Below are 11,231 nucleotides of genomic sequence, written 5' to 3' on the forward strand. Positions count from 1 at the left end.
TAACCTAACCTAACCTACCCTATTGATAAAGATATTTAAATAATGTTTTATATAACTTTCTCAATATTTTTATGTAGTTTTCATTAGTTTTACCTTTGAATATTGTTTAAGAATGACTATATAAATATTTACATGCCTAGAAATGTATAAAATTGGCATATTTATTAAGTTTGAACCCCCATAACTTTTTATCGGGGTGAGACCGCCACGAACTTTTTATGGTACAGTGGTGAGGGAGACCTCCTCTTTCGATCCCCCAGCCCCCTTTGGCGGTGGGGGCCATCATCTAGACCTTTACCTATATTGCTTGTTAGGAACAAACAGTGATAGAATTTGCAAACATAGCAGTCAGCTGCTTTTAAACACCTACTTGATTAGTAACTGGTACAACTGTTGTTAACTCAAGAAGCCTTTCAATCTGCCTCTTATTAAAATTGGAAACTCCAATTGATTTGACGAGCCCTTTCTTGTAAACTTGCTCCATTGCTTTCCACGTATCCACATAATCGACACCTTCTGGAATGACCTGATTATTTTCGTCTCTTGGGAATTTTTCATCCCCTGGCTGCAATACGTTAATTGTTTAAACGTCAATCTTTTCATATTCTCTTCTACAGGTTTATACTGTTGTTTATTTTTTTTAAGTGTACATATATTATAATCTAGTCTTTGAAAAATGGCATTCGTGATCTTTATTTTTATTGCTCTGTTAACCATCAGAATAGAACTCGTTCAAGTTTCATAATTTTTCAAATAATTTTATCTCATAATTCATTACAAAACCCCCATTTTTAATGCATCACCATGAGTGTAACCCATAGACTTACAGAACTGGACTGAATCACCTGTACACACGATCCTTCCTTAACGAATAGTACACTGTCCTTTATTTCAAGCAAAGACATTTTCTGGACACTGGATTGGTCCAGTTCTATATGTGTATGGTGTAACTTGAGTGACAATGGTAGCTAATTCCGCAAAAATGGAGCAACAATAATAATTATTCAAAAATTGTATGTGCTTAACCCGATGTATTAAATGACTGTGTGTATCTCTTCATACTTTAAAGTCAAACGGAGCATGCATCAAATACAGATCCAAATAATCTAATCCCAAAGCGGTTAATGACTGTTTGAGTGCCGGTTCGACAGCTTCCGGTTTATGGAAAGTACACCACAACTTGCTGACAATGAACAGGTCTTCCCTTTTGACAATTTTCTCATCAATTTTTGCCTTGATAGCTTCACCAATTTCTTTTTCGTTTCCATAAATCCATGCGCAATCAATGTGTCTGTAGCCTGCATCAATTGCATCCTTTACAGCTTGTGTTACCTCTCCTGGTTTAGACTAAAATACATAATGTATAAATTGGTAAAGATAGAATTACCTGGAAAATCGATTGAACATTGATTGTTCCTTATAGTTACAGCATTGGCGTTGCAATATTTGGTGTATGTTGGGTTGTCGACACATCACATTTCAATTTGTAGTTTAATTTTAGAAATAAATATAAATTAGTATCCCTAACTGCGTCTACATGAAAAGAAATATAATTTAGATATGAATATTCATTAATCTATGTCAATGAAATCCAAATTATAACTCAACTATAGCTTGAATTTAAAAATGTCTGGCACCTCCACCAAAATTTTTATTGAAATTATTTAGTAATTGCTGATAACGTATTATCTTACATTAGCCATTAAAACGACATTCTATAGTAAAGGTTACCTAAACACTCTTCATTGGTAGTTAAATAAATTCCTGGCGATTCCAAATGGTTTTCAATTATATTTTAGAAGAATATGCCTGTAATAATATTACTAATATTAAGTAATTGATTGATTATCTATTCGTAATATTTGGTGGTTTGTTCTAGGATAACTTTGAGTTTTACGTAAGAAAGTTATTTTCTTGAAAAAAAAACAATTTCTAACATTCTATACAGTGACAGTTTAGCGTTGTGATATTTGCTGTATGTTGGGTTGTCTATACATTACATTGGAAGTTGTAGTTAAATTTTAGAAATAAATATAAATTAGCATATCTCACTGTGTCTACATGAAACAAATGTAATTTAAATATGAGAATTCATCAATCTACGTCAATGAAACCAAAATTATAGCTCAATAATAGCTTTAGTTTGAAAGTGTCCGGCGCCTCCACCAAAATTTTTAATATAATTATTTANTATACTTCTCTCTCCCGCCGATGATGATGATGATGAAAAAACAGAGTGAAGTGATGTACGAATATCTACAGTAGGTTCACTTCCCAGCCACGCCCATACATCTCTCTCCCGCCGATGATGATGATGATGATGATGAAATTTTACTTTATATTGTGGTATCACTATTTCCAAATCTGAATTCAAAACAACTTGATAGCATGGGCTATGTTCACACTTTCACAAAAACCTGACCAGGATGTCATGTTGCCCATGAGAAAGCGTTTCAAATACATTGACGTTGATTATTATTGAACTTACTATGAAGCATCTCTTTTGAGATCTATGGATCATGAACATGATCTTTTTAAGATAGTTGCTTGCTTTTAGATTAATATATTGATAATAGAAAATAAGCAACTAGAAGAGGATTTAAGGGTAAACGGATTTTACGGATTTTTAGTGAAGTTTCTTAAAGATTTTGTCAATTTCATCCATCGAAAATAGAATAATAAATGTTAAATAATTAGACTCTACATAAAATATTATGTAATAAGCAATTTTTAGTACATATTACACATATATTACGACATTTATTAACACGAAATATAGATAAAATACAACGACAATAATACATGTTGTGTTTTAAAACCTGAGTAGAATTTACGTAAAAACGAAGGTGTCACTTTTCTTATGTGAAATAGGTAGTTACTCCCAATTTTCAATTTAGTATTCATCTTTGAAAGGATAATTGCGGTGTGTTGCCCACCTGCAATAGAAAATGAATAAAACATTTAGAAAAAGCAATGTTAAACATTGTTAAAGAGTCAATGTTTCGTTAGTATTACAACCAGACAGAGGACGTCTTCTGGCTATCGATAATTATATTTATAAACTCTGTCTTCATCACACTACGACAATTTATATAATGTCATATATAACCTGGAGAATTTATTGACTCTTTAGCAGTATCTAGTTATTAATTTTGATTTTTATTTTACACCTCTGCACTGATTCACTTACATTTCTAACGGGAATATTCTGCCGTTGCAATCTAAAGAGTCGATGTACTTAACATCTTCTGGAGTTAGTTGAAAATCAAACACGTCGATGTTTTCTTGAATCCTCTTCTTATTAAGTGACTTTGGGATGGTTATCACACCTCTCTGGATTTGCCACCTAATTACTATTTGTGCGGGGGTTTTCTTATACTTCTCGCTAATAGTTTTTAGTTTGGGGTCATCTAGTAGCCTTCGATCGCCTGGTTTTTCCCATGGATGAGACGGGGATCCAAGTGGACTGTATGCGGTAATTGTAATTCCTTTTGATTTGCAAAATTCAAGGAGCTTCTTTTGGTTAAAGTACGGATGGCACTCAACCTTTAGCAAAAAATACAAAAGTATAATGTCGTTGCCCTAAATGAGATCCTACTAATCATGTGAATACTATGAATTACTGTAAACAGCGTGGTAAGCGCCGTTTGAGCACCTTGTATCCGATTGCACCTATCTTATTTTATTTCTTAAATTAATTATTTATAACCTTACTAGCTGAAGGTAATAGGTATTAAATATGTTTGTACGAAACATGGATGATGGGCGCAGTGGAAAAGGAAAGGTTAGAAGCGTTCGAAATGTGTGTTACAGGCGAATGATGAGGAGAAGGTTAGAAATTAGGAGATTAGAGTGTTGGAGAACAGAGGTTATTATGGAAGTCAATAAGAAATGGGCGAAATAGTTTGATAGGACACTTTCTCAGGCATGAAGGGCTAGTCGGAGACATACTAGAAGCAGAACCAGGAGCTGGGAGGAGCGAGCAGAGGTAGACCTACATTAGATTCCTGTTCACAAATGGGTAAGGATATGGGATGTTTAGGGAAATACGAAGATTAGCTCGAGATAGGAAAAAATGAAGGTATGTCTAACCAATCTTTTTTCAATTGACGACCGACCTGACGATAATGATGATCATGATGATGGCGATGAGGTACCTCCACATAAGAAAAGTCAGAAAATAATTAATTAATCGTTTAGTTAGCTTATGTTAAGCATAAATAGATGACGTTAGTTAGTTAAACCACATATAACTTTCGTTAATTCGACTATTTGGACTTAAATACTGACCCTTCAAGGTCTAAATAATATCCAAAAGGATACTGACCGCTGAAATAAAATGCTGGCCAATTGGAAATAAATATTACATCCATTGAAGATAGAAGCGATTTACTGTAGATTCTTTTCATCACTTACTTGATTGGTAACTGGTACAACTGTAGTCAATTGAAGAATCCTTTCGATCTGCCTTTTATTACAATTGGATATTCCAATTGATTTGACGAGCCCTTTCTTGTAGACCTCCTCCATTGCTTTCCACGTATCAACATAATCAACACCTTCTTCAATGAGTTTGCCGCTTTCGTCTGTTGGATATATTTCATTCCCTGGCTGCAATGCATCAATAGTTTATATGCCAATTTAATCGATAAAATATTGACGACATTTATGGGTAGGTAGTATGTGATTTAGAATTTCATCAGTTTGCATTGCACAACCCTCCCGCGAGTGTATATTTCGTGCTTAGAGTTTGGATGAAAAACGTAATTACAGCTGGTGTAATTTTAGATTTTACCTTTAGGTAGTGCTATTCCACTACGTAATGATACTAGTTTTTGCCTTATAGAAAATTTATTATTTCTGTTGTATGACCTTTATGCATTAGGACCTGAGATACCTGACAATTCGTGACCTACATTCGTAATTATCTGTTTTATTTATAAGAATGAAGCTCTCGAGTTTTGTAACGATTTTTTTTTATAAAAATTCTTTTTTTCTTTGATGATCAGTAGGTGTAACCCATAGATCTTTAGAACTGGACTGAATCATGCGTATCTTCATAGTAATCGAAAGATGCCTTGAGCAAAAATATACATGCGGTTAGTCTCTATTCTTGTCCCAAAAGGAAGATGCCGAAGAGGGATGATTGATTCATAGTTCGCAATATTGTACTATATGCGTTTGAGAGATTAATAGTGGGCGCATGATGGTAGTGTGATTTATTTGAAGTGGACACCTATTTTTGGAGGAAGGTGCGTTGAGAAAGGGCTTATTCCGGAAAATGCACTAAGGAATATTCTATTCTGTTAGTGAAGACTTTTATACCGTCAGATGGCAAGGGTTGTATACTTCATATCAGAGCCAGTAGATAGAGCGAGTAGCGCAATCGTTTGATCCGCCAAATGCCGACTTGGAGGCTATTTTTACTCCAATTGCCAAATTGATAGACGATGGAAATTCGCTTATTCACAGAAATTTTGAAAAGTAGGCTCAGGGCGGCGATTCATTTCACAGACACATCATATTAGATGCCTATACCTAAGAGGAGTAGACATGACGCCGGTTTGGGCGATTTTGCTACTCCCTCTATCTACTGGCTCTGACTTCATATCTTTCCAATAATGATACGCAATATTAATTTTGTAAAAAAATTCTACGTGTCTATTCAGACGTGTTGTACGATTGTGAAAGTCTTCGTACTTTAAAATCCAAAGGATTATGCATCAAATATAGATCCAAATAGTCTAATCCCAAAGCGGTTAAGGACTCCTTAAGTGCTGGTTCGACAGCTTTCGGGTTGTGAAAGGTACTCCATAGTTTGCTGACTATAAAAAGGTCTTCTCTTTTGACAACACCCTCATCAATTTTTTCCTTGATCGCTTCACCAACTTCTTTTTCGTTTCGGTAAACCCATGCGCAATCAATGTGTCTGTAGCCGGCATCTATTGCATCCTTTACAGCTTGCTTTACTTCTCCGGGTGGAGACTGAAATCGATTACGAAAAAGTGAAGGTATTGTTGATTAATGTATAGAAATGGGATTATTGTGGGAAATCCAGCGACTAAATTTCAAGTACCTTTTAGAGTTTTACTCAGACTTTTCCCAGATCAGTTCCTACTCATTAGAATAATCGAAAGATTTTTATTGTTGTGTTTATACGCTTTATAGTTTATAAAATTCAAGTTTACATTTTATAAGATAGTTTCCCTTGAAAGAAAATTAGTTGATTTATATTTTATCAATGTATATTTTATTATAGTTATAGAGCTTGTTATAATTTTCAGAAGTTCTTTATTACGTGATAATAAAGGAAATAGAAAATTTTCCTTTTTGTTTAATCGCTTTAAAGGTTTGCTAGTTATTAAATAAAAATAATGGAAATAAGAATCATTCAGCAGTAACAGTACATAGAAGTGTAAGATTATCACGAAACCGTATTGTCAAGTAGATATAGGTAGCTATCTATTTTAAATGAGACAAAAACATTATATTTCACTCACTCTCCATGTGCCGTAGCCAAAAATTGGAATTTCCAAGCCGTTGTTCAATTTCACCTTTGGTACTAGATTCGGATTAACCATTGCAACAGCTTTTTTACTACAAAAATAGGAATGCACGTCCAACAGCGGATATGCTATGAATGCTACGAATGCTACTAAAGCAACTAGCCAGAATTTCACGTAGCTTGTGTACATAACTGTTACTAACAAGTGTAGCCTTCAGAATTTACGCGCAGGCGATTCACTTTTATCGTTGCCATAGATAAAATCGCTGCGGAGAAACGCGTACGAACAACTTATTATTAGACTCACGCATTTATACAAAATACTAATTCAAATGAGGACACCGGGCAATCTAAACTATATTGAACATAAATTACTGAAAAAAGAATGAATAAATTGATGCTAACTGTAAACCTATCCAACATTTTGGTATTTCCTACAATCTCCAGCTAACATATAAGATCAAAATGTTTTATTGATTTTTGCCTTCTGTTTGAGGTTTCAGACTAAAATCTGCTCTTACGTGATGTATCTATTTATTAGAAATAAGTTACTTATTAAGTATATCGCCAATTTCATTCCCCAAATAATTAAACAGTAAATTAATAAACAGTTCCTAGTTTTAATTACAAATAATGTTCACTATGCATTCATCATGATCGTGAGGTCGTCAGTCCTAACAGTGGTTGGACACGCTCCTCCACTCTTTCATATCCTCAGCTAATCTTCGCATTTCCCTAAAACTAGAACATCAGGCATCCTTAACTATTCAATTTAACTCCTGTTTCTGCCTCTAATATGTCTCTAACTAGCCCTTCATGCCCGAGAAGCTGTCCTACCAACCTATCTTGTCTATTTCTTATTGACTTCCATAGAGTCCTGTGTTCCTGTTCTCTCTATCCACGGTATCCTCATCATTTACCTGTTACACCACATTTAAAACACTTCTTTTTATCCTCTGCTTTATATCCCTACTACTCCTCTATCCTGACTTATATGACTTCCAAGATAGCTACCGAAAATTAGTCACTTTTTTCAATTCATTTCAATTTTTCGTCTTCTATCTTTATATTCGCCCCTTTCCTACTTTCTCTATTCTTGCATACTAGTATTTTTGATTTATTTTTATTAATTTTCATACAATCCTGTTTCTGTTATATTCAAATTAAAATTAAATAAATACAGGAGAAATATAAACAGTAGTCATTATACAACAAACCAAAGAAACAGTTGAGTAATTATTGTCTTTATTAACTCTGATTAATATGAATAAGATACATGTAGTGCTTTTTAATTTAAGTAGGTGTCTTTTAACATTCAAGTAAATACAAGCCTGTTAATTAAGGAGTAGTAATCCTTAGTACTCATCGTTGAAAGGATAATAGGGGTGCGTTGTAGACCTGCAACATAAAACGAACATTTCTATTAGAATAAGAGGAAGTGTTGAATATTGATAGAGATCCAGTGTTTCTATTCTCTCATAATCCTTAATAATTTATGATTATGTAGATAGATGATTTGTACATATCAACAAACCAGGAGCATATAGTTATCTATCGATATTCGCTGCTAACTGTAGGTTGAAAGTAGAGGGACTCTCCAACAAGGTCCATTTAAATGGAGCATACGTAATCCTGAAATGTAGCATCGTACTGCAGATGGCGTTTACCGCGCCATTTGTGGTATTTTCTAAAACGCGCTGTTAAGACTGCAGGTAAAAGTTGGTCTGTGTTCTGTCGGAGCTGCCTGCGACGCGCTGATGAGATCCAAAAAGATCGAAATCGCGATCCGCGTCTGGCAGTTTCGACAGAATACAGACCACTTCGAATTATTTTATTCAAGAACTTAGTGTTTATTGATTAATGTGCTTCTATAAATAAACGCAAAATTTCTTCTCTCTATACTTTCTCTTGAGAATGACTTCTTGGAGGAAATATTATTGTAAACAAAATAAAGTATTCAATCCGGAATTCCTTATATTGATTTACTAAAATATTAACTTGACCCATTTGATAGGCCTATTTTAAGTGGTCACAATTGTATAGTCCTTTATCGATTCTGCCTTCAATGCTACGGCAACCTAATACCGACACAAAGTAATTGTAATTTCGTAGAGTACATTGATTCCTTACCATTACTAAATAATTTGGTTTTGATTTTACATTTCTACACCTACACATACACTTACCATTCAAACGGGAATATTCTACCATTGCAGTCGAAAGAGTCGACATATTTAGCATCTTCTGAAGCCAGTTGAAAATCAAACGCGTCAATGTTCTCTTGAATCCTCTTCTTATTTACTGACTTTGGAATGGTAATAATGCCTCTTTGGGCTAGCCATTTAATTATTACTTGAGCAGGGGTTTTCTTATACTTGTCGGCAATGGTTTTTAGTTTAGCGTCATCCAATAACTTTGGATCGTCTGGTTTTGCCCACGGATTATCCGGACATCCAAGTGGACTGTACGCGGTGATCGTGATTCCTTCTGATTTGCAAAATTCAGCAAGTTTCTTTTGATTAAGATACGGATGGCATTCAACCTTAGCAAAAAAAGGGAAACTTATTAATCTCTTGTCCAATACAGATCATGCATACCAATTAACGATTACCTAATTTATTACAATAACAAACCGTAAAGCAACTTTGTTTTTAGAAATATCAAAATAGAAAATATCAAGAATTTGTTATGATATTTTTGATCAGATTTCACATTTTTGTATCGTAGATCGTTCTTAGTAGTTGAAGTTATCTTTAAAGGAAATAAGAATATCAGTTAAGTGGTTTCAAGTGTTCAAAGTTATTGTATTATTAAATAAGTATCATGAAATATGTAATAAATTGCGAACGATATTAATAACTTATCATTTTACGTTTATCAACAGGTTTCAATTATCGTTTTCTTTTGAACGTTTTCATGCAAACAAAAATGATTTTCAAAACCTAATACCATACTAAACATGTGACTACTAAATATATTTATTTGTTTTTCGATCGTCTCATCATCAGAAGCTACAGTCACCTTGATCTTTTTGTTTAATTTCAAATTCTTCTGATTGCTGTTGAGATATTATGGTATAGATGCTAGCCAATGCAATGTTCATATTTAAATACTGACTACCGACCAAGATATTGACCGTGTGGGTTGAAATGTATAGGTACTAACCCATAACATAGAAATACTGACAAAATAGACATTAAAATAACGCCCAGTAAAATACAAGCCTTCGTAACTTAGGTAAATGTCTAGATGATGGCTCTTCGGGGGTGGGGGTGGGTGGGATGGAAAGAGGAGATCTCCCCCACCACTGTACCATAAAACGTTCGTGGCGGTCTCACCCCCCATAAAAAGTTATGGGGGTTGAAATTTGATTATTTTGACAATTTTCATACACTATAATTCNTGCTCTTACGTGATGTATCTATTTATTAGAAATAAGTTACTTATTAAGTATATCGCCAATTTCATTCCCCAAATAATTAAACAGTAAATTAATAAACAGTTCCTAGTTTTAATTACAAATAATGTTCACTATGCATTCATCATGATCGTGAGGTCGTCAGTCCTAACAGTGGTTGGACACGCTCCTCCACTCTTTCATATCCTCAGCTAATCTTCGCATTTCCCTAAAACTAGAACATCAGGCATCCTTAACTATTCAATTTAACTCCTGTTTCTGCCTCTAATATGTCTCTAACTAGCCCTTCATGCCCGAGAAGCTGTCCTACCAACCTATCTTGTCTATTTCTTATTGACTTCCATAGAGTCCTGTGTTCCTGTTCTCTCTATCCACGGTATCCTCATCATTTACCTGTTACACCACATTTAAAACACTTCTTTTTATCCTCTGCTTTATATCCCTACTACTCCTCTATCCTGACTTATATGACTTCCAAGATAGCTACCGAAAATTAGTCACTTTTTTCAATTCATTTCAATTTTTCGTCTTCTATCTTTATATTCGCCCCTTTCCTACTTTCTCTATTCTTGCATACTAGTATTTTTGATTTATTTTTATTAATTTTCATACAATCCTGTTTCTGTTATATTCAAATTAAAATTAAATAAATACAGGAGAAATATAAACAGTAGTCATTATACAACAAACCAAAGAAACAGTTGAGTAATTATTGTCTTTATTAACTCTGATTAATATGAATAAGATACATGTAGTGCTTTTTAATTTAAGTAGGTGTCTTTTAACATTCAAGTAAATACAAGCCTGTTAATTAAGGAGTAGTAATCCTTAGTACTCATCGTTGAAAGGATAATAGGGGTGCGTTGTAGACCTGCAACATAAAACGAACATTTCTATTAGAATAAGAGGAAGTGTTGAATATTGATAGAGATCCAGTGTTTCTATTCTCTCATAATCCTTAATAATTTATGATTATGTAGATAGATGATTTGTACATATCAACAAACCAGGAGCATATAGTTATCTATCGATATTCGCTGCTAACTGTAGGTTGAAAGTAGAGGGACTCTCCAACAAGGTCCATTTAAATGGAGCATACGTAATCCTGAAATGTAGCATCGTACTGCAGATGGCGTTTACCGCGCCATTTGTGGTATTTTCTAAAACGCGCTGTTAAGACTGCAGGTAAAAGTTGGTCTGTGTTCTGTCGGAGCTGCCTGCGACGCGCTGATGAGATCCAAAAAGATCGAAATCGCGATCCGCGTCTGGCAGTTTCGACAGAATACAGACCACTTCGAATTATTTTAT

General features: G+C 34.2%; 2 protein-coding genes and 1 long non-coding RNA gene across 4 annotated transcripts in view; all 3 read right to left on the reverse strand.

Moving 5' to 3' along the window:
* Window positions 1–335: 335 nt before the first annotated feature.
* Window positions 336–11,231, reverse strand: part of LOC112906313 (aldose reductase-like) — a 14,974-nt gene continuing 4,078 nt past the window's right edge. For both annotated transcript variants that reach the window (XM_025980236.1, XM_025980235.1), the window contains exons 3-4: window positions 1,063–1,347; window positions 336–565 (exon numbers count right to left, since the gene is read on the reverse strand). In XM_025980236.1, coding sequence (XP_025836021.1) covers window positions 359–565; window positions 1,063–1,347 — 492 coding nt within the window. In that variant the 3' untranslated portion in view covers window positions 336–358. The remainder of the gene's footprint in view (window positions 566–1,062; window positions 1,348–11,231) is intronic.
* On the reverse strand, window positions 2,741–6,699 carry LOC108740572 (aldose reductase-like). Its single transcript, XM_018474932.2, has 5 exons — window positions 6,501–6,699; window positions 5,701–5,985; window positions 4,417–4,611; window positions 3,191–3,546; window positions 2,741–2,936 (listed from the first exon to the last, which is right to left on the reverse strand). Exons 1-5 carry the CDS (start codon window positions 6,693–6,695, stop codon window positions 2,894–2,896), a joined length of 1,074 nt encoding a protein of 357 aa, XP_018330434.1. The 5' UTR covers window positions 6,696–6,699; the 3' UTR covers window positions 2,741–2,893.
* Window positions 7,734–9,082, reverse strand: LOC108740549. The gene is made up of 2 exons (XR_003232256.1): window positions 8,692–9,082; window positions 7,734–7,903 (listed from the first exon to the last, which is right to left on the reverse strand). It is a non-coding gene; the product is annotated as an uncharacterized LOC108740549 (long non-coding RNA).

This window comes from Agrilus planipennis, unplaced genomic scaffold, assembly GCF_000699045.2.
Source record: "Agrilus planipennis isolate EAB-ADULT unplaced genomic scaffold, Apla_2.0 scaffold180, whole genome shotgun sequence".
Classification (NCBI taxonomy): domain Eukaryota; kingdom Metazoa; phylum Arthropoda; class Insecta; order Coleoptera; family Buprestidae; genus Agrilus; species Agrilus planipennis.

Coding starts and splice junctions, on each gene's coding strand:
- LOC108740572 (XM_018474932.2), bottom strand. CDS start 6,695: ATGTACACAAGCTACGTGAAATTCTGGCTAGTTGCTTTAGTAGCATTC. Junction 3,547..4,416: donor TTGTACCAGTTACCAATCAA/GTAAGTGATGAA, acceptor TTTTTGCTAAAG/GTTGAGTGCCATCCGTACTT. Junction 2,937..3,190: donor AGAATATTCCCGTTAGAAAT/GTAAGTGAATCA, acceptor TTTCTATTGCAG/GTGGGCAACACACCGCAATT.